This window comes from Athene cunicularia (assembly GCF_003259725.1).
Source record: "Athene cunicularia isolate RWA chromosome Z unlocalized genomic scaffold, athCun1 chrZ_part2, whole genome shotgun sequence".
Lineage (NCBI taxonomy): Eukaryota > Metazoa > Chordata > Aves > Strigiformes > Strigidae > Athene > Athene cunicularia.
In genome coordinates this window covers 13,531,102-13,555,422 of record NW_020799143.1, presented here as the reverse complement: position 1 = coordinate 13,555,422, position 24,321 = coordinate 13,531,102, and the positions used below count along the sequence as shown (strand labels likewise).

Here is a 24,321-nt window from a genome sequence, read left to right as displayed (position 1 = left end):
CCACTTCATGAGCATCACTGACAGATAAGACTCAAAATCTGATTGCTCAGAAAGGTACCTGAAGAAACCCTGCATTTTTCCCCTGCCATCCAATAGATTTTTTCAGATATATGTATAAAGATGATGTGCAGGAGTTAAGCTATAGATATCCATTACTGAAGGGCTGAGATGAGTGACTATAAAAGGCTATTTCTCCACTTTGGATCAAGATCAGTTCTGCAGAAGCAGTGCAGCCTTTCTGGTATGTAACTGAAGACATAGTAACTAATTATTAAACATATATGTACATACGACACAAATATTAAAGCACCACAGACTGCAGATAAAACTGTAGCCTTATTTCTAAATTTCCTAGCTTTGATTTGTTTTGGCCACAAACTTACTACTAGCTTTACTCTGTAGGTGTGTGTATATATATATATATATACACACACATATACACACACACACATATCTCTCTCTCTCTCCACTAGACAAACAGTTTCTTGTAGTCAAACACTTACTTGATTTTAGCAATGCAGCAAGTGTGTCTAAAGCAACCCTGTCAACATAACAAGAAAAGTCAAAACAACAAGCAACAAGTAAGCTTAATCTACAACACTGTAAAGCTACGCAAAATATTTACTGCTAACAGATTTATTTAGCATCTATCCTCATATTTTCCTGGTTGTGCTGTATCACAGACTTTGCTTTTAAAATTTGGTTTTACTAAAATATCATGCATCTCTACTACACCTGACGTATCTTCACTATATCTGAAATTTGACAGTGAAATTTTAAAATATCAATACAGACTTTCCACCTTTGCAAAAAAACACTATAAATGACAACATAATATTTATGAACCATACTAAATGGATGAGATACTTCTGAAACTCGTATTTTTATGTTAGCAGCAGAACAAGTACTTCCACAAAACAAATGACACTATTTTAGAAAACTAGGTAGTGTGTGAAAAACTGGCAATGTGTGTATATGTTGAGGAGTAATGCTCATCAGTCTGTACTACAAGATCTAAGATTTTTCTTGTACACAAAGATCTTGTCTCTGTTAACTCAAGATATACAGCTAGAGAACATACATTCTTATTTTCACCCTCTTTGTAAAGATAGACTTCATGTATCTGATCTTAGACCATAAACAAGGATATCATGATTACTCACACCACAGAATAGTAAATTCATGTCTAATTTTAGTTGAGGCTTAAAGGGGAAGGGTATTTTTAAAAAAGATACTACAGTAACCACAAATACCAGATTTAGATAAAAAAAAAAAAAAAAAAAAAGAGGTTAGAATATGAACAACATGAGATTATTGCTTTGCTAACCAGATGAAAATTTCAGTTCTCCACAGGTATGTACTTCAAAAAGGTGGTACTGTATAAAAAGAGAGCTATCTCCAGTTAGACACATTTATCTATTTTTACCCTAAAGTCACTTTAAAAAAAAAAGGAAAAAAAACACATAGGGGACCAAAAAAAATAGTTTAGCTCACCACTTTAAGGTATGCGGTGAATTAACTTTTTTTTTTTTTTTTTTTAATAAACCACAGTAGCCCACTAGACATATATTACTGGTGCTTCCTACTCTTTTTTTTTTTTTTATGGTTTTGCACTGAGAGTCTATAATTGCTTTGAAGAAAAACAGAAGGAAATTTCTATTACAAAATTAAACAGGTAGGCTCACTCTAAAAACACAAAGGAGATGTGGGAGCTAATTCAATAAATTGAAGAATGATAGGATTATCTTTATCTGTTTGTCCTGATTTGGGGATAAGCACTGTAGTTTCCATGCAGGAATCTGAGAGACAGAAAACTACATTTATATTCTTTTATCAGTACTGTAACTAGACATTAAAATATTTTGTGTTACTCTACTGGGTAATATCAAACTGTCAGATTTGTGGTTCTTCTTCCCACCTCCTTTCACTTTAGCTTTCAAATATGAGTTATATTTGATTTTTCTAATATTATTTTTCATTTACAAGTAAGATTTGAAATGTATCTAAGTTTTTTCTATATACTATACTAAAGAGACATTACTTACTTTATAAGGCTAGTGTTCTTTTTACTAAAAGGGCCAATGATCTTAAACATCAGTTCTACTACTCCATTCTTTCCCAAGGACACTGCATTTACAGCTGTAAGAGTTAAGAAAAATCCACTTTAAGATAATGTAATAAGAAAGGAAAAAGAAAAAAAATCAACATACTCAAACTAAAATCAATGTGAGTTAATTTTGAAGTAAAAAATTTTAGACATGTTTGTGCTTTAAGACATACAATGACAAACAAACACTACTCTGCATATAATTAGTGTGATAACCAATCCTGATAAAACTTGGAAAAGAAGAAAAAAATTAATTATTACTTCACAAATAAAATCATGTACTACTTCCAGTATATGCTTCTGCTTTCTTTGTTATTAAGATACATCATAAAAAGAATTTTCTTCCAGAAAACCTCACTGTTTATCAAGACAGCAGGGTTTCTAAAACTTCAAGTCTAACTATGTTCTATGACCTGCTGTTATCCTTCACTATCGGGACAGACACCAAAATTTGAAAGGCAAGAGTATGCTCTGAAATTTATAAATGTTAACTGGTATAAGCTTTCCTGAGCTACATGTTATGCATATATGTTCTCAGGAAAAAAAAAAAAAATCTATTTGAAAGGGAGCAAATCAAAACAAATTATGCTAAGACCTATGTTCAAGAAATGCACACTGGATGTATCTATGACAGAAGCCCAGCACCCACTGAAAATATAAACTGCTGAAACAGGCACAGAAATTCAATTCCTGACTGAGTTTAATAACATGCCCTCCTAACAAAGTAGGAATAGAGCAACTAACAACTGACTTCAACATAATGAATGCTGTTATTAATGTAGAATTTAGTACCTGAACCCGAGTTGCAATTTCATTGTCATCAGCAGCAACATTACACCACTAGAACCTAAGAAAAGTTAGGACTCTATTCTGGTAACAACCGTAGACAAACCTTAAATAGTACTACCCATCGGAATGTAATAAACTACTGTTTATAAAGAGTGGGAAATACAGAAGGATAGAATTGATCTAAGCAGAACCCAAATTAGAGACTCAGTTCAATTTCCCATTTTCAGGATAACGCAACTTTTCAGCTGTGTAACTATCTGTACGGAACTCTTCCATTTAGAAGCATTCTACCTCATTATCAGACAGGTCCACAGAAATAAGACTTTCACATTTTAAAAGAACTGGGACTTTATGAACTATAGGTGGTCATGAGATTCTCCTGAAAACAAACTTGCAGATCGTCAAATGAATTCTCTTGGAGGAATGTGGTTATGTTTTCAATTTCTCATACTTTAGGTTTAACAGTCATTTTGAGCTCAAAAGAAGCATCTAAGTGACAGCAGAGATACAGCAAGAACCACACTACATTCCCCAACTTCCTACTGCCTGCCCAAACAATTCATTAGACTCTTGTGGAAGAATACTGCTCCAATAGTAGGTCAATTCAACACAAGGAATAAGGGAAAGGTTAAATAAATAAATAAATAAATAAATAAAATATTTCCTGTGTGAACCAAGCTTTAAATTAGTAATCAATAATGAAGTAAAATAGTAAAAAGCAAAAAAAAACATAAGCAGGTATAATAAAGAGCATGATTATTTAATTCGAAGTTCTTTTGCAAGCACAAAATATTAATATTTCCAGAAATCTTAAAGCATCAGCATTTATGAACATTAGATTACTCAAAATTCCACACATCCAATAGTACTAGTTAAACTATATATACACACACAGAGACAACAAAAAAATCAGATACACAAGAAGTACAAGCATGCTTCACAACTTTTATTTAGAATTTATGCTTTTTGTATCATCAAATTGCTAATTCACAGATAAAAATAATTATTTTAAACATCTAACATTAAACAAGCATGTAGATTCAGTATTTTAACTGTATCTCCATTAAAAAAGTTGTATCAAACAGGGAAGAAAATAATCATCTGTAATACTTACAGTTTGTTGAGTAAACTCTTAATACTTGAAGACATGGCAATATTAGCCTGTGGTTTTGCAAATTCTGCTTCACTAAATTCAATGATATGTTTAGGGCACCATTAATCCTTGCCTTCATGCCGATCTTTTTGTCTAACATCAAAGAAAAACAAGATCAATCACACTAATTTTGAAATTATTATCAAAACATAAATGTTAAATGAACATTTATGTGAATTCCTTTTAATGTCAAATCTGCATAACTATTTTTCATCATTCTTTCCCCCCCATCTATTTTACTCCTCCCTTTGTTCTCCTTTACCAATTCTAAGTACACGGATGCTTATACAATAATAGAAAGAAAATTTTTCTTAATTTACAATAATAAACTATAAAGTATTAAGCCATAATACTTAAGTATATAATTATCACCTTTTGGACCAATTTTTGCTAGAAGAGTATGAAGAAGCACCATTAATTCTTCATTTAGTGGAGAGTCTTTGCTGGCAGTCAAAAGCAGCTGCAATAAGATCTGTGTCCCTCCTTTAGTGACTAAGACGTTTGCTCTCCGACCACCACCTGGAAATTAAACTCCAACTGATCTCTCCAAAGCCAAAGAACAATTAAGTATCTAAGGTAAAGTTATCATAAAGTTTTTAGAAAGCAATATTTTCTTCATCTGTGACTGCACGATGCAATAACATGTCACACTTAAGACTTACAGCAACATAAATTATTTGTGTATGATTATTCGAAAGGTGACTTTAGTTTTTACGGTTTTAGTCTGCACTTAAATCAGTGTTAGCTAATCAGAAGCAACAACAAAAAACATTAAACAAACACCCCCTGCCCTCCAAAAACCCGAGTCTGCAGAAGAATACAAGAATATAATCACAAATTGCTCCTTACTGAAAACTTACCAACTGAGACAACCTCAATGAGAATATTCAATATATTTAGAATAGTTTGAGGATCTTTTGTATTCTGCAATTTAAAACAGAGATATTTCTTTGCTTAATGTAGAAGTCTAATACAGTGGTTTAGACACTTAAAGCTCAGAGAAATGGACATCACCAAATCGAACAAAACTTAAGATGTAACCACCCACCTAACCATCTCAACTCTGCAGCCTGAATTAGTCACAAAACCAATTAAAATCTAGTTTGTAGTATGGCATATTAATTAGAACTAACAGTTGACAAATAATTTCTTAGAGTATTTAAAAATAAGGGAGAGAAACCCTTAAGTAGACCACACCTAATCATTACAGTCCTACACAAGTTTTGAAGTCTAGTTAGGATAACAACATAATTAACAATAGGAAGCCCAGTGATAAAAACCTGCTATGTACCCATAACCACACAGATTAAAAGGTTTTACCTCTAGGGTTGACAAAATAACTTCTATTCCAGTGGAGCCCTTAGAAGTCATCTCCTTCTTGGTTTTTTCTGCCAGTGAGAAAAAGACAATTTTTCTTTTAATATACTAGCTTGCAAGGAAAAAAAATGTGATCACATACAGATTGATCAGAAAACCTACACTGCTAATAATAAAACCTATTAAAAACTGCATATATGTATATAAAACTAAAATAAGCAAAAAACTTAAGTGATTTTAAAACTAATTTTTGCTTTCACTTGTTCAACAATCTTGTCATGCCCTAGAAAAAAACTACTATCTTTCAGATACTTCTACTTCTCATATATACACACACCTATACTGTGAATTATTACTTAAATTATAGCTGTTTGACAATACAAAATGCACTCAGTGTGACCAATACTATACCAGATAGCATTAAACATGGTCTTAAACAGGTGTTCTCAACAGTGACAAAAACAGGTGGATAATCAAGTTCACCAAACAGAAACAAAAATTGAAGTCCAGCAAGGAAGAAATACTAGAAGGAAAGCTCAAAAGGAAAACTACTAAAACCACAAGACTTAGATATTTACCTTGACTCTGAACCAGATGAAGGATCTTTGAAGTAACATATCTGGCATTGTCTGCTTCTCCTAGTACAGAATCCAAATTGATCTTCTCCAGCTGTGATAGCAGAGACATAGTCCGAGAACTGGTAGAAACACTACAAGAAAGATGTATTATATTCATTTTTCCATCTACATCAGAAAAAAAACAAACAAACCCACCAAAACCAGAAATCCCATGTCAGAGTAAAGGAAGCTGCTAATTCACCTTCATATTTTATCTCGATTGGAACACAGGCTTAATTCTCCTTACTTCTGGCAAATTGACAGATTTTGAAAAGCCTGCATTGCAGCAGACTAATTATATATAACAGTATCTCCAAGAGCAACTGTGAACAGGGGAATTCATTGCAGCAAATAAAATGCAGATATAGGTACATATGCTGCTTATCTATGTCAATTAGAATAACTAATTAGAATATATTTAATATAGTTTATCTTAAGATACTCTATCAAACCTGCCACTCAAGGAAAAACTGTCTACAAACATTCCCAAAGACTATTTGTCTTACAGGCCAGTGTTTATGAAGTGAAAGAAAGTATTCTAATGCATGAAATGAGCAAATCAGCACCCACCAGCTAAAGAAAAAGAACACCATTCTGAAGAAAATAAACTTTGAAAGGTATCCAAAGCTATCATCAGTTTGGAATAATTTGGGGTATTTTGGCCTGACATCATAAAATTGCCTTGAAAATGTATTTTAGTATAAGAAACAATTTCAAACCAGGCAGTAGGTAGATAGGTAGAATACAAAGAAAAAATGAATGTAAATGTTTATAGTACTCAACACAGTTGGTCTAGAAATTGTTTTATTTGCTCTCTAGTTTTTGAACATAACAATCAGAATAGTGCTGAGATTCACATCAAATGAAAGTAATTTTTAGACAAATGAAAGTAATTTTGAAACAAATGCTTAACATTTGAATTACAGTTACGTAACTACAGGAAATCATGATTTCCAAGGATTAAATACCTTCACTTCCGACTTCTATAATATTAGCATCCTGCAATAATCAACAATAACTCATTTTACACACATACTGTTCTGACTATCTGCAATAAAACTAAAGTATATAACACTAGCTTTATAAATACTGTCAGTTTTGTTTGTAACAATGAGGATTTATTACACCTTGATTTGTATTTCACATCAGTGAAAAGTTTTCATACTTAGTTCAACAAGAATAATTAGTTTAGATTTGGACAAATATTTTAAAATCAAGGCAAAAAAGGTAGCTGATGACAAAGGTTGTACTGCCATGAAAGCAAATTGATTTAACAGCTGTTGAGGAAAATGCTTCCACCACTTTCACTTTTCCACAGACATTTAAATGAGAAGCATAACCAAAAACCAATTTCAGATTACAGATGATACTTACAAGTTGTTACCATCAGTAATAAGAAACAGTTACATTAATTATAATCAAATCAAAATAATTAATTATAATCAAATCAAAATTATTTTATATTGCAAAGTAAGTATATCAGCTTCTCAGTTATTTGCTAGATTTTGATTTAAAAGTCTAGCAAATTGGTTGATTTTTTGATCTAAAATAAATTTGTCTTGGTTGCTAAAATATTACTTCCCTTGTATAAGTAAAGCATAATCTCTCCAATCCGTTCTCATCATCCAGAACCAGACTGAATGGTATAAAGCCATTATTATTTGCATAAGCTTTGTTTTGTTTATTTCTACTCCTCCATTTATCCACTGAACTTGAAATACTCCAAAACAAAGCCAAGATTTTAATGAAATCCACAAGGTCTGTTCATCTGGTATAGAAACTGACAGACTTCAAAGGATGTTATCTTCACCAGCTCCACAATCAAGACAAGTAAGAGTCTAGTCAACCCACATATAAGACTGTGTAAGAGAACTGCCACTTCAATTTGTGTGTGTGTGTGTGTGTGTATATATATATATATATATATATATATATATATATAATTTCCATTGTGGTATATCATTGGTCTCACAATGAAATAAGTGTAGTTTGAAAGCTGGAAACAACCCAAGAAAGCAAAGATGATCCTTAGGAACAAACATAAAAATAAAATAGAAGTTTTTGTAAAGACAAACTCACTTACGGGCACAAAAATTTCAGAGCAAACCTGCAGCAGCCTGCAAAATTAAAGCAACCCTGGCACATGGAGGTAATATACCACATACAGAAAGCTAACATCTAACGTAATTTCTCTGTAGTTACTAAAAGCTTTAAAAGGTTTAGGAAGGATAAGTCATTCTCACTGCTGGGTGGTATAACAATTTATGTCCTGAGACTTAGAGGTATAATCTCCTCCTGGGGCCAGAGTTCCTATGAAAAGCAACGAGTGCTCACTGCAGTGGTTAAAGACATATCTTTAGAATGGTTTTAGGCTATTCATCTTGCAAGAAGTCTTCCAACAGAAATATAGCCAAATAAACTTCAGATCTTCACCATACCCCATATATTCTTGATGTTCTTGAAAATAACATCAGCTCAGAGTCTATGCTGAAATAGGAAGTCCTGATTTCCGCTTAGCATGTGAGTTTTCCTTCTAAATCAAGAATTGTACACTTATTTATTAATATTCTACACTAACATACAGAGCTAAGTGACAGCTTCCAATGTCAGCATGGTAAATCAAAAAGGCTGTAGGACAGGAAAACACAGCAGCCAGACTGACTGGCTCTGCTCCTGTACAAAATAGCACTGTGACTATCCATTTGAACTAAGAACAAAACGGAAACCCAATCTGCAATGGGACTCTTTCTGATATTTGAAATGTACATATGTTTTGACCAACAACCTATTCAGGATCCAAACCTGCAAGAGAGTTCTCCAAAACAGAGGCAACATGGAATTCGGTATTTTTAATTCAACAGCTAGATAAACCAAGGCAATAGTCAGAACGGCACGATAAAAACTGTGTCTTGTCAGAGCTAGATTTCCTCTTAAGCTGCTGACATTGCAGAACCTCACATGGGGCCCTGAACACTGTGGCCAGCCTTTCATACAATACTTGTTTTCCCACAAGATAGACATTTTTCACCCTACCCATTCTAAAGCTGCATCACAAGAGCACTACAGTCACTAAAGGAAACACAAGTGTCTGCTATCTTTAGTTATAAAAATCATGACTGTGAAGCACAGGAAGAAACCTTGTAAGACCATAAAACTACTATCTTCAGAACTGGATGAACACCCCAGTTGCTTTTCATGACAGACGTATGTTCAACCCATCCTTAAGGTCCTGCAAAATGGTGGTTCAACAACCCAAGGCAACTTCATTCTAATACTTTGTATTCCTTCACTTGAAAGTTTTTCTCCCTGCAATTTAATCCTATTATTTCTGGCTCACCTCACTGCAAACGTGACTGTTTGTCCTGGTTCAGCCAGGATAAAGTTTTCCCCAGCAGAGAGAGAGGTGGAAGGTATCTCCAGCCGGGTTATTCATACCATGCTGACGTCAGGTCCAGGGGCGGAACCTTTTTACTTTCGCTTCTGGTGTTGGTTTAGCGGTATTTCTCTGTATATCTTTTTGTCTTGTTCACTGTTATTGCTGTTTATCGTTGTTACCATTGCTACTGTTGTTGTTCAGATTGTTCCATCACTCTGTTGTATTAAATTTCTTGTTATTTCAGCCGGGGTCTGTGTTTAACTTCCAGCCCGACCGGCGCGGGTGGGGGAGGGGCAACGGCAACGTGCTCTCTCATCCCGGCAAGGATTAAACCTTGCACACTGTTCTTTGTCCATTGTAACTGAATACCTCTCTAAACATTGTACCTTGCATATGTTTCCATCAAATATTCTTAACCATTTTCTGTATTTCACAAGAGTATTTTGAAATCATTTAGTCTAATATTTTTGCAGATCTTTCCAACTTCAAGTTAAAATTGCAGACAACAAGAACTCTTTCTTCTCCTTCAGATAATTAGTAGAAGCTCAAAATATTTTCAGTTATTAACTGTACACAGAAAGAGCACATCCAGAAACAAACTCTGCACTGTTTCCTTCTGACAGCAATCAACTATCATAGCTCTGGTATCCAGGCAGTGCTCTACTCCAGCACACTTGGATAGAACACTTGCCTTAGCTTCCTGATTGCAATCTTATGGAATGGTTATTTTGGTATGTGGCATTTTAAAGCTTTAAACATGTAGTGGTATTTTAATGCCACTTTCCTGCTCACAGGATCTGTTACTCTCTCACACATGAAAAATGAGATATATTTTCAAGAACAACTCAAACCACCCGTGGCTGTTTGCAGCCTCACCCATTTTGTAAGTTCTTCCAGGATCCTTCTGTGCAAGGAAGAGAAGACAGCTGCTCTACAAGTACTTGTTTCTGCTCCCTGACTCCCACAGATATAACCTCTAGGTTTGCCCTCTCTGTCTTTCACTACTTAACCCAAATCTCTTAAGTTCTGATGAGAACTGATAGTTATTATTTCAGAATGGATTTAGACTTTTTTTAAGCATCCTGAGGTGAAGTTCAACCAGGCTCATTTGATCATATACACTGTATGTCTCCCTAGGGCAGGAAACCCTTTCTCCATCTGACATTCAAATACTGCAGCTCAAAATGCCCCTCACACCACCATCTTACTTGCAGAAAGGAAACATAAACAAGCTTGACATCATCTCAGCTGTTGCCAAAGTGTACAGTGTGACTACAGCTAACCAGACGGTTTTGTGGATTTCCTCATTCTCTGGTTAGGAAAGTTATGAGTAGATAGAAGCAACTGCCCAGACAGTGAGGAACAGAGGACAATAGTTCATGTTTAAAAGAGAATTCCCTCAACAAGAAAACATCTTCTCAAAGAAAGGTCCTCCACTGCAGAGACATTTCTTCTAGTCCCACTAACTCCCAAAAAGTTTAAGCATTCTTACTCCAATAATGATGAAGTGCTAGATTCACAACTCTCCATTACTAACCATACACCACTACTGCTATGTAAATACTAAAACACTCCTGTCTGCTCACAATGAGAACAATAACTCTAATGGCTGTCATGGCAGCTTATAAAAACTGAGTTATCTTAGAATGGTTTTCAGCTATTCATCTTGCAAGAGGCCTTCTGTCCTGGTTCAACTAGGATAGGGTCAAGTTTTCCCCAGCAAAGAGAGAGCGGGAAGGGATCTCCAGCCAGGTTATTCATACCATGCTGACGTCAGGTCCAGGGGTGAAGCCCTTTTACTTCTGCTTTTGGGCTTGGGGGTTGCGACACACACGGCGGGCTTGTTCCCTGACCATTTAGCGGTATTTCTCTGTATATCTTTTGTCTTGTTCACTGTTATTGCTGTTTATTGTTGTTATCATTGCCACTGCTGCTATTCAGATTGTTTATTACACTGTTGTATTAAATTTCTCCTCATTTTAGCCCGGGGTCTGTGTTTAACTTCCAGCCCGACCGGCTGCGGGTGGGGGAAGGGCAACAGCAAGGTGCTCTCTGGTCCCAGCAGGTCTTAAACCTTCACACCTTCCAACAGATAATAGTCAAATGAAGGAAGTAATCAGAAATCTTCAGTTTCCCAACTGTAGCTACTTCCTCTGAAACTGCTGTTTACAGTCAGCCAGCACACTGATATCAGGGAGTGTCTTCTTCCGCCACAGCAAACAGGTCATCTGTGTTCCAGCGTGTGACAGTGAGCCTTCAAAAAAATATTTTAAAGTAGGCAGGATTCTCATGAGTTTGTTTTCATTTTATTCTAAAGAAAACCTTTTTCCAATTTTTTTTTCTCTCAAACACCTCCACAGTTACCAAGTAATCTTTAAAGAGCTGATACTTCTGATTAGTTCACAGCTATCTCTGTACAGTAAATTCATGATAATTTATTCATTTAGGGAACAATGGTTTGGATTGAAGGGATGGAAACTTTCATTTTGACTGATAACTAAAGAATTTATGACATGTAAGTGACCACTCTGCAGAAATCTAATATACTTTGTGATAGTATACTTCATGCATTATAATTAGTATTATTTCCAAGAATACCCACTGCTGATGGAGAGTATAATGCCTAAAGAACTAATATACTAAAAGCAGAAACATAATAGTTTCTTTACTATTTTTTTTGATACATCTCTTACACAAACAGGAACAGCCAGTCTCTGACATCTAGCCATTCCAATGTTAAAGTCATCAAAAGCAAAGATGATTCTACATGCAAGCATTTAAATTAAAATTTTAAATCCATCCCAAGATATAAAACTAACCCACAGTGCAGCATGTCCTTCATGCAAATTCATTCACTCATTTAAAAAAATAACTGATTTTTCAGGGAACTAAAACCGAAACCAAAATTCCCTATTTTCCTGCCTTTAGGCTTATTTTTTTCACCTGATTAGATGGTTTGATTTAATAAGGTAGTTTAACCTGTGTTAGCTTAAGGAAAGAGTAAGACTGAAAGCCTTTCCTGATGCTTAACAGACATGCTTCCTTCCACAGCTCATCTCACAATTTTTTCAAATATTTGCTAAAACAAGTTATTATGACAATAACAAACACAGTGTTTCAACTCTTGAAATACTCTGTAATCTCATTCTCATTTGTCCTGTCCTTAGATGGCAGGACTGCTGGAGAATGATATACATTCCAGGCCAAAACCATGGCTTCTTATACAGTATTATAAATTTGTCCTTTAATTCCTTCACTAGCAAACATTTTATGTTTTGCCCATATTTGCCTGAAATGATTAAATTTATAATTGTTTCAATTAAATTTAATGTATATTTTATATTTAAACATGTCTAACTGAAAATTTTAAATTAAAAGTTCTTTATTAAATGTGAAACTACTTCAAGCTAATCAATATTGTCTCCCTCAGTGTTTCAGGACATCAATTTACACATTCTTACTAAGGACCCATAATGTATATTTTATTTACCTTGTTATTAAGATAAAGACAGCTCTTCCACCAATCTCAAATAGCATGAAAAGTCAACTATAGTTTTAAGTTTACCTTTTTTCAGATGATGTTTTTACTTTGTTCATATCGGAAACCTGATTCTTCAAATCACCATCTCCAATAACCTGGAAGATATTAAACAACTACAGATTATCAACACTTTTTCTTTAATGATTAAATGATTCGGCCATATTAGATGTGTCTACATCAGGAATGTTAAGTAAGTCAATTAGCATTGATTGCATTTCCCCACACTGTCACAAGCTCTTCTCTCTTCAAACTATTTGATCCACCTTTTAAAATAAACTGTTGCAATATAAGTATGGAGTGTGATTCTGCATTATAATTCAGTCTAACCAAGCTCAAAGAGTTTGATCCCAATAAAACAGAAATTTAAATCATTTACTTAATAAACTATATTTTCACATCCATGACAGAATTTTATTAAACAAAGCTTTTGCTGAAACCAGTAAATGCACTTCTTTAAACTTACTTGACAATGTTGTGAAATGCCACAACATACTTATTTCTGACTCTCATTTCAAGTATCTACAGGATAACTAGGGCTAGAGGCACAGTGAGAAACATGGAGTGTTTGGTGTTCTTATTTAAGCAAGACCTGAATACATTTCTTGGACAGAAACCATATAGTGCCAAGGACTCAATTTTCCTATCCTTTTAAGGACATCGTGTCCTCAGGGTACACTGCTTCCTCAAACAGTGCCTCCAAGCAATTAAGGTTGCAGTCTATAGGACCATTAACTGAACCTCAGTACTTCCATTTGAGATCTAGTATGAATGACAAATACTCCCACTGTGAAAAAAACACAGAGTCCTCAAGGGGAAAATGGTTAGTTTTAAGGTAGAAGACAGAGTAAAGGGGAAAAGGATGTGCAAAGACTTGGGTGGTGAGAATGAAGAAAATAAAGCACTTGTTCTCTTGGGAAATGCAGGAAAGAAATTCAGTCAAACACACATATGCAGCCCCTCCCCCAAAGATAAATCTGTAAACTTCTCAAAAATCCTTGCTGTTTAGCACACAAAATACTCAGATTTTTAGTACTGGTAAATTTCACTCTGCAATTGTTAAAAGCCTAAAGCAAATGAAGGATGAAGCAAGCTCATCTCCAGACTTACCTGAAAGCAGAATCTTTTCCCAGAAGCCAGGAAGCAAATGCTCAGCTTTTCATAAGAATTCCAGCTTGACTCAAGTTAACAGGTGTACTCAATTTGTCCAAGCACCCTTCAAGTGTAAACTATCTTGACTTCCTTTAAAGAAAATGGATAGTTACAAGAGAATAGCTGTGTCCACCACAATGCAGACAATTTCACAAATTATGAAGTCTGGATTATTCAAATAAGGTTGTAGGTTTTACTGAGGGGAAAACATTAGATTCTTGAATTCAAGTAGCCAAGTGCTGTTTTGCTTTCAGCGTTGACCCGCTGTCAGACAGATGATGAACAGTCTGCCAGTGCCAACAGCGTCCACACATTATAGTGTACTGAACTGCTGTACCAGTGGATCCAGCTACAGAGCTGAACTATCTTGAACTGCAAGGTCTTAATTTGTTTGCTCTAAATTCACCACGAATTATTTCAGTTAAGTTCTAATGTGCAAATGTCAAGGGGAAAAGACAAAGATAAGAAAAAGCACAAAAACCTTTTTAAAAAAAAACAGTGAGAATGAGCAGGGAGAAAAATAAAAGGGATATAAAGTGATATCATCAATCCAGAGAGTTGTGGTGGAAAATTTATGCATACTAAAGTAACAAATCTCTCTTCAAATTTTACTGGGTGATTCAAAAAAGCCATTTCCAAAACATTTAAAAACCTTTTATTATTATGATCATTTTGATTAAAGGATCGATAGAAACGTCAATGCAGAAGATGCATGAGTCAATTTAAACACACTTCTAACACACATTTGATGCCACCTGCCTACCAGTGGTAGCAGAGCAGTGGGTAAATTAGCATCAGCATTCCTGCATTTAAAAGACCAAAACCAACAATTTTAAAAAATAATCCTCGAGTTGGAGGGGAACAGGGAGTGTTGACTAGTTAAACTTCAAATTGATATATGCTAGATCCTGTGCAATCTGCCTTTTTCCACTGTCTGTGGAACATTATTCCCACCATCCTCTCACTTGCACAGGGGAAACAAGCAGGAATAGGAAATTTCTCCAGACAGGTAAAGTTCCAAATCAGAAGGCTGCACTCACTGCAATAATGCTATCAATACTAAGAAAAATTAAATGGACTGTGAGAAGTTATATATAATTTTTCACCTTTTCCTTTCTCCCAAGAAAAACAAAGACATGTCTTATATGACATGTATTTGCCTCCCTCCTAGGTGAAGTCTTTGTCACTGAGCCAGACTCACCTCTGATGATCCATCTTTTTAGCCCTATGAAACTTTGGCACTTACTGGCAACAGTCGTGCAAAAGGGAAGAGTATATCCCCCCCTCCCCCCAGTATTTACTCCTCATGTAAGTTTTGGAATGTGCTGAAATGTAACAGAGTAACATGGAACCCTGACTCCTACTTCTTGGATAAGTGCTCTAACCACAAAGGTATGACACAAAATGGCAAGCACTATCACCTATTTTCTTTTGCTCAAAACAATTACTAAAGAAATGAACTGGCACTATTTCGTTCAGACCTCACATTCAGGCATGTCTATTAGGCATTACCAGAAGCGCCTGTTAGACTACAGAGGACTGTAAGGGCACCATCTGCCTGAATACTTAGTTATATGCATTAGAAGAACAGCAAAATACTCAGCTTCTCCAAGCCAGCAGTAATTCTGGTCAGATCTTTTAACAGGATTCAGAGGAAATTTTTCTGACACAAGTTAGTTAGCAACCTGCAAAGGGGGGGTGGGGGGGGTGGTGAAAGATGAATTAGTAATTTTGGTACTATGCTCTTAATACCATTCTGCTAGCACAGGTGACTGGACCTCAGGGCTTCTGCAAGGAAACATAAAGGGATTATGACTAGAATCCTGATGTTGCTATCCTCTTTTATAAACAGCCTCAGCCCCATTTCTTCTCATGTGGATGAAGAAACTTCTAGATTTGGGCTTTTCTTTGCTGACTGCCAGGTTTGGGGTTTCCTCCCTCCCTGCAACCCCTGAAGATCATGCATCAAGTACTCATGATATTTCTTGTGCAAACACCCAACTAGGTACAACAAAACCCTCTCTTTTTCCTTGATCTCACCTATCTGTAGCTGATGCACAGTCAAAACCAGCTCCTGTCTCTTCCAGAAAACAATGTCTCATTCCCATTTTAAACATTCGTGATCCTAAATCCATTGCTTTGGGGAAGAGAAACCTTAAATGCCATCTATTTAAAAAAAATAAACAAATAAATAAAAATCCCCTTCACTAAAATCAGGCCAGTGCCTGTCCCACTTCCCTTGTTTACGTCTTCTCTCTTAGAGGAATACTTTTTCATGTCCACACAAATATCAGGAACTTTCTACTACAGTAGAAAGCCACCTAATGATCAAATTTACTCTCCATCAACTACCTTATAATGGAAAGATGGAATTAAAAAAAAAGTAAACATTACTAATCAAATACTTTACATGCACTGTCACATAGCTCTTTTTTCATCTTCTTTAAGATTCTGGTACTTAAACTGGTGCATGTATTTCAGGGAGAAGTGAGTATGCCCCTTATTTATTGCAAGCCAGGTGGAATTTCTACATGATCTGAACAGCCATCTTTACATAAAACTGAAGAAATCAAATTAAACTCAGTACAGCAATGCATGGCTCAACTGCACCAGAACCTGCAGTTAAGTGTATTCACTCTAAATTGTTTTCCCTTTTGTCTTCCATTAATCACTAATGGACAGTAAAGAAAGCAGACAGAAAACCAAACTCCACTCTTTACTCTTAACCTAGAATCACAGTATGAAAAACTGCATAGTCACCCCTACAATATGTCAGTGCTGAGCACTTTCATTGTCATTTTGATAACACCACAACTGAAAGAAATTCTCATATGTTAAACACATAGCAAGCTCACATCTGAAGCTCAAAACTTCTATTTAAACCAACAGCAGCTCTACTTTCATGGTTGCTTTTTTTTTTTTCCCACTGAAAATCTAGGGCTTTTGCATATACATTTAAAATATATATCTATATTTGGGAATTATACAAGACTGTCTTGCGATCAAGCCCATTGTCTTGCAATAGAAAATCTCCCCAAAAAGTATGTTTTCAAACAACTGCCACAGAAGGCAAATCTACAAGTATCTGGCAAGCTAATAGTAAGCAAAGGGCAGTACTAGTCGGACAAAGCAAGATGACTCTTCCACAAAATCAAATATTTACAGAGCATGCCAGATAAAATCTATTTCTCAAGATCATGGAGGCTGAAAAAAAACCGAGTTGTTATGCTAAAATCCTGCTATTAGAACTCTCTGTCAAGGAAAACAAAGATAATCTATCTGCTACTGAATCTGGAAGATGATCTGAGTTTACATAAACAGAAATCACATGCTTAAACTGACCAAAATATTTTAACATGGAATGTGCCTATCTTAGAAGTGTAACTAAAAAATTTAAGTATCTTTGTATTTTCTTTTTTTTAACACCCCCACCTCCGTCCCCAGAAGCACACACAAGAAAAACAAAACAAAACAAAAAAAACAACACGGAAAATAGAGTCCTTAAAAAAGCCAGACACCTCTGAAATTTACCCTGGTTAATACCAGGACTTTCCTGAAAGTACTTTATAACTACATTCCAAAGAGGACCGTTCTTTTCATCAAATGAAACTAGCAAAATCAAAACCAAGCATGGATATGCACAGTTTATTGATACTATTAAATCTGTTCTACTTGAATATATTCTATTTTCTGTGGGTTTATTTTCCAAAAATTAAGTTTCTTAACTTATATACTTTATATAGAAAGAAAGATCTAGTTTTTGAATCTGTTCACTATATGTTAAAAGAAGGTATTTTATTATCATAAATAAATGAGTTACAAAACCCACATGTCAAATCATATTGGTGAAGTGACAAAATAAAGCTTCAGTTTTACTGTGTATATCTATCATAAGTCTGTAAAACCTGTAAGATTGCCCATCTGTATATATTTTTATGCTTTGCTTTGTATCTGAAGCTAGGCACATCCCAAAGTAGTTTCAAAGCCAGAGCTCAGACTTTACTTATGCTCATCATGGAGCTATTGATTTGAAAAGTTAAAAAAAAGTAACCATGAACAAGTGCACAGCAAGTAATTTCTTTGCTCTATACTTATTCATCATATAGTAGAAGCAAATACCCGAGCAAAATCTTTGTTAATGCTACAGTATAAAAAAAGGAAACAACAGCAACACAGTATGCAAAAAAGAAAGCAATACAAAAGTTCAGAGGACAGAATTGTGTCAAAAAACAATGAATTTAAAAAAATAAATAGAGAAACCCTAGGTATGAATTGAGAAGACATGTAATGACTTAAAATTTCATAAATGCTAGGCAGAAAAAAAGCTAAATCAAACCCCTCCACTAGATCAAGTGGTTGCATTCTGGGGTATTCTTCCAAAAGACACCTTTACCTCTGACAGAAGTACATGTGGGTCTCCTGAGTCCCAGTGCAGATTAAACCAGAAGCAAACTAGCCACTGATAGTGTATCATTTCACATACCCTTAAATCTCAGAAGCTGTTCCTAGCTCAAAATAGTCTTTTTCAAGACACTGAAAAAGTCTGTTTAGACACAACTATATAAAATGACTACTGCATTCTTTGTGTTCTAGGCAATCTTAATCCAAAATACTATTCATGGTTTACTTCTTTAAACACAGAAGTTAATTGTTTGCAGGAACAGACTAAGTAAAATATATACTTGTAGGAATAGGCCCTGTGCTCAAAATTCAGGATGACAGTAAGAGTCACAGTACTAAGAAGCGAACTACCCAGAATGCCTTCAGAAAGCAGGCAACACTGGTAATAACCAGCATCCTAAATATGGCAAAACCTCAAAAATATCCTTGCACAATATGGAAAACTGCAGTATGTTACTTGAGATTACACAAGAAACATTCACCAGGACAGCACAGTGCTCTTCCTTTGACAGCAGTTAAGAACCGGCCACTGCTATTAATCCAGTGATGCTGCCTCCACCATCTCATCCTGTTGTACCATAAGAAGGACCCGTCCCTTTGCAAAGGGCTTAGAAATTATACCTGAAATTATCCCTCTAAACATTTAATCATTTACTCATTCACACATAATGTATTGTTTCCCATTCAGTACCCCAAGTGACAACTAGCACAATTTATTTCTGAAAAAAAAATTTTTTGACAGAAAACACTTCAATCTTGAAGCCATGCAAACTAGCAAAGTTATTGGAGGTGAACAATTTCCTTAACAAAAACATGAGATTTAATGTTAGATTAAAACTCTCACAGAATATTTTGAGGTGCCACAGTTACCTGTACAAAGTATTTCATATTATGAAAGCTCCATCCACAGTACAATACATGGAGGTTTTGGTTATCTATAGAGTAGCTTAAAACTACAGTGATTGAAAACCTGGGGAAATCCTTCAAGCTTCACTAAATCGCAAGTCGGCAAATCCTACATTGTACTCAAACACAATCTAGTAAACAGAACCCATACACTTAAAGAGTTATATCTAGCGTGGCAGTGAAAATTTGTTTTCTGGAGTTGCCTATTCCAGCCCAGTTCCTCAACCTTCTTCTACAAGCACCAGGAAACAAAACCATAGATTACCTACCCCATCCCAATCTTAGTTTGTGGAAGTATCATAGGAATTAAAAGTCCCAGTCAACAGCCCAGAGAGAGACAATTTTAATGACCAGGTGTTTCTTAAATTAAATTGTAATTTAGGACAGAATGGCTTCGAGCACACACTGAAGAGTTATCTCTTCCTAATACTTTAATATGCAGCAGTCCAAAAAGCTTTTAGCATCATCAAAAAGTTATAATGTACCTAAGGGTACATTAATGTGTACATAAGTGTACATAATGTACCTAAGGGTACATTAAAAGTATTTCTTCCATGAGAAAAAGTTTAAGATACTAGAAGAACTAGAGATACTTTTCTTCCAGATGGAACTGTAAGGCTTCAAGTGGAAATAGCAGAAAATAACCCTTTATCTAATGACTAAAGCTAACCAACTTCTCTAAGTTACCAAAAAAATAAAATCCTATGTTTTTGGTGGAAAAGAGTCTAATTTTCTAACTCGAAAAAGCTAACAACTTTTACTAGTCAAAGAAAAAATACTTCTGAAAATCAGCTACAGTCTTTTCCTTGTACACTTTGCTATAAATATTTATAGTAGGAAACAAAAAAGTCAGCTGATTAGTTTACCCATTGCTGCATTAAGCAAAGTGCTGACTTTTTGATGTGACTAGATAAACTGCAGTATATAATCAGACATTCAAAATGGCATACATAAAGCTTCTCAGAAGACTGAAGCACCAAAGCCACATACAGCAGCTTGTCAACTATGTCATGCCAACTACCACCAGTCCAATTAACTGTGAAAACAAAGTCTGATACACGTAGCCAAAAAAGTTGTGAATATCTAATAGTGATTCCCTTGAAATGCTTCTTTTCCTGTCTTCTTTATTTTTTTTTAATTGGGAAAAAGAAGCAGAATAAGAAAACAGTACTTAATTTCTTCTCTGGAAAAAAGCTCCTAGAAAGTTACTGGCATGGCAAACATAAGGTTACTCCTCAAGGCACGACAAATTTGCCATCACCAGGTCCACTAAGTATCACATTCAAAGACTACATGATTTAAACTGACAGAAATACTGCAAAAGTTAGCTACTCCTTGTCCACCTAGCATAATCCTTTTATCACGTAGAAGGTGAATGGCACAGGGAGGGAAAGGGGGAAATAAAAAGAGCCAGGAGGAAAAGGACAATCAGCAGAAACTATGCATTTCCCAACACCAGGAACTGGAAAGTAGTAACTTCGCCAGCTCTTGGAAGTGCTTCACTGATACAGTGCTAAATGTCAGAGGTGCTTTCCAGCACCTGACCCAGTGACTGACTGTTCCTTTGGCTCACACTGTCTTGATGGCCAAGGTCAGTCTGTAAAGAAATCTGCCCAAACACCTAAACATGCTAGTTCAACAGCTGAGTTTAAGCAAACACTCGAGCATGGTTTTAATCCAGAAGAAAAAAAGAAAATCAAAAAAATCTGACTCATGTTGCAGATTTATGTACTCAAATATAACTCCAGCCCTTCAACCTCATTAGTACACAGAAACACAATCATCTCACAATTCATAAAACACTCAGCAACCATTCTCACTGTCAAAACCTTGATTTGTACCATTTATCTTACAAATTATACTTTAAGCAATTAAAACAGTATCACCTACCTCCAGTATGCAAAACCCTGGTTACCCTTCTTCTCATAAACTCTAAGATTTTTCAAAGACGTTGTGAAAATTTGTATGTGTCTTTTAATGCATCTAAGCTTTCAGGATGACAGTTTCAGGACTGTTGCCTCTGCAGCTGTTGCAAAAGAAAGGATGCTCAGGTGAGCCCCTCCTCCCCCCCTACTTCCATCTTTCTATGTTTAACTTACAAAACAGTATTTCCAAATGTAAACCATGCAGAATCGTCCATGTATCCAGGACACACACTGAACAGTTCATAATCTTCTTGATGCTTAGCACAGGGTATTGCACAGTTAAGCTGTGGGTAGCAGAAGAGCTTGAAAACATACCCAGACATAGACTGCCATTCCAAATCCCTCCTAAGCACTCATACTACTAGCAAGTTGCCTTGTTCAGCACTCTCACACTCACTCCAAGAAACCTGATTTCTCCTCTAAGTTGTTTAAGGAGTTTAAACACTTCAAATACTGCAGTTTTATACTCCAGGGCCAGGGTGACTTGAGCAGCATTCAGTTCTTTCAGGCATTAGCAATTCATATCAGAGGAGCAATCTCCTAAGAGCAAGCAGCTCGCAGATACTGAAATTCAGTAAGTTTCAAGTAACATATTGAGAGCCAAAAAACAGGTGGTTCTCAGATATGTCCAGCAGAGTATCACATGAATTTTAAAGACTGCAAAGTCGATAATCATAAGATACATTGCTGACAAGTTGTTGAGTGACAAGCTGAACGTCTACCCTAGACTAAAACCTAAACATGAGGTGAAACAGCAAGCTCGTTCTGTAATCCAAGAGGACTTCAGGGAGTCTTCTCCAGAGTCTTCCCTCTCTAACCATAGCTGCGCATGCATAATTTCAGGGAAGTTGCTCCTAGAAGAAGTAAGCTAACTAATATAAACCAGCTGATTGTGCATTACCATCTACTACCAGGACAACTGAATATTTTTCAAGTTCAAAAGCTTCCAGTTAGAAGTCACTCTACAAATTTCTTGAATATGAAAACTTAAGTATGAGCACTGCCATCTCCAAAACCTGAACTGAAAGCTAAGCCTTAGCTCAGGTATCACTTCACACAAACATGGATCAGGTATCACTTCACACACCAAGACTACTCCTTGGTTTGAGATCCTTTCCTCACTTTTTGGAAAAAAAAAAATAAACTTATTTTTATGAAACTTTCAAAAAAATAATGTACTTCCCATAATCTATGCTGGCATTAAAAAAAAAAAAATCACAATAGTGAATTGAGACATCAGAAACTAACAAAAATTTGTTCTGCTGAAATACGGGCATGTGATAAAATTATCTTGATGTTAAGTAGGAAGGTCTCTTGAAAAGGATATTATCTTGCCACTCCCCAACGCAAAAAATAAAAAAAATATTCCAACATAGACTTGCACTCACAGTCCCAATGCACACCATTAAGTATAATTTCCAGAAAAACTCCTAGGCCACAAGTATGATTTCACTGAAGGATTAATCAAAAGATGGGGCTATCCCAACAACAGTATGCTGTCACCCATCTTTATATGCAGCAGTGAAATACACACTGAAAGCTACCTGCAAAACAGGAAAGCCTCTTCACAAAATATAACCTATAAAGGTAGTTCACACACATATGTCTCTAAAAGAATATGATTAGTGGGAACACACTTGTAGGAGAGCTAATTCCCTCGCTGTAGAAAAATAAATACACAAAAATCAACATTCATACTACAAGGCTATACTGAAGTTTCACAGTGTTCTACATTATGCACATGCAGATGCATAGAATATCATCTCTGCCCTATAACATACCATGGAAAGTTTACAGCTGCAAGTATATGTAACAAAAATTCATCCAGGTCAGGATCCGTAAACATCTGACAAAGGTCAGTGTCTGATAACAGTTTATGCTGAAGAAAAACATCACCCCATCTCCTGATATGCAGCCTATTTGTCATATCTGTCAGGCAATTAAACCCACATGTGGAGAAATAATTGCTATGCTAGATTTCCACAACTATAAGAGAAGGCAGGAAAAAAAACAAACCAAACCCATTAATAAACTCCTACCCAAGGAGCATTAAGTTAAACGGATGTTCAGCAGGCTATGCCATATGGCACACTAAGCAAGTGTTACTCAGAATCACAGAGTCATCTATGCTGGAAAAGACCCTGAAGATCACCTACTCCGACCATTACCCTCACACTGACCATTCTCATGTCCCTAAGTGCTATGTCAACCTGACTCTTAAAAAACTGACTCTCCAGGGATGGGGACTCCACCACCTCCCTGGGCAGCCCATTCCAACGCTTAACAACCCATCCTGGAAAGAAATGCTTCCTAATATCCAGTCTAAACCTTCCCCGGTGCAACTTGAGGCCATTCCCTCTTGCCCTATTGCTTATAACTTCCTTAAAGAGACACCCCCAGCTCTCTGCACCCTCCTTTCAGGGAGCTGTAGAGGGCGATGAGGTCTCCCCTCAGCCTCCTCTTCTCCAGACTAAACACCCCCAGTTCCCTCAGCCGCTCCTCGTACGACCTGTGCTCCAGACCCTGCACCAGCTTCGTTGCCCTTCTCTGGACACGCTCGAGTCATTCAATGTCCTTTTTGGAGTGAGGGGCCCAAAACTGAACACAGGAATCAAGGGGCGGCCTCACCAGTGCCGAGTACAGGGGTCAGATCCCTTCCCTGTCCCTGCTGGCCACGCTATTGCTGACACAAGCCAGGATGCCATTGGCCTTCTTGGCCCCCTGGGCACACTGAACTGTGCAGTCCAGTGGCCGTGTTTTCCAGAGAATACCCATGTTAGGTTATCCCGCCGGGCTGGGCTGGGTCCCACCACAGAGCCACAGCGTTACGGGGCCAGCAGGGCAGAGGGTGACCCGCAGCCCTTCTACTTCTCAGAGTGCAGTTTTGCTGTAATGCCGCCTTGCACTGCTGAGACGCGTGCCTGAATCAGCCACGCACCGCCGTGAACAGCGTGGACGAAGAAACACCTGCGGACACCGGTGGGCTCCGCGCCGCCAAGCCTCCAGCTCCACCCCGTGCCGCGGGCAGACCCGACTCCCG

The 24,321-nt window shown here is 36.4% G+C and overlaps 1 protein-coding gene across 7 annotated transcripts in view; it reads right to left on the bottom strand.

Moving 5' to 3' along the window:
• AGTPBP1 (ATP/GTP binding protein 1) overlaps positions 1-21,941 on the bottom strand; it is a 62,919-nt gene extending 40,978 nt beyond the window's left edge. For 3 of the 7 annotated variants that reach the window (XM_026866278.1, XM_026866276.1, XM_026866277.1), the window contains exons 1-10: positions 15,015-17,463; positions 14,008-14,139; positions 12,925-12,995; positions 5,945-6,075; positions 5,370-5,437; positions 4,910-4,973; positions 4,422-4,568; positions 4,011-4,142; positions 2,046-2,139; positions 504-541 (exon numbers count right to left, since the gene is read on the bottom strand). In XM_026866278.1, coding sequence (XP_026722079.1) covers positions 504-541; positions 2,046-2,139; positions 4,011-4,142; positions 4,422-4,568; positions 4,910-4,973; positions 5,370-5,437; positions 5,945-6,075; positions 12,925-12,956 — 706 coding nt within the window. In that variant the 5' untranslated portion in view covers positions 12,957-12,995; positions 14,008-14,139; positions 15,015-17,463. Of the gene's footprint in view, positions 1-503; positions 542-2,045; positions 2,140-4,010; positions 4,143-4,421; positions 4,569-4,909; positions 4,974-5,369; positions 5,438-5,944; positions 6,076-12,924; positions 12,996-14,007; positions 14,140-15,014; positions 17,464-21,246; positions 21,425-21,455 lie in introns of those variants that run through there. The other 4 variants (XM_026866274.1, XM_026866275.1, XM_026866273.1 and 1 more) reach the window with 4 other exon arrangements.
• Positions 21,942-24,321: the final 2,380 nt, after the last annotated feature.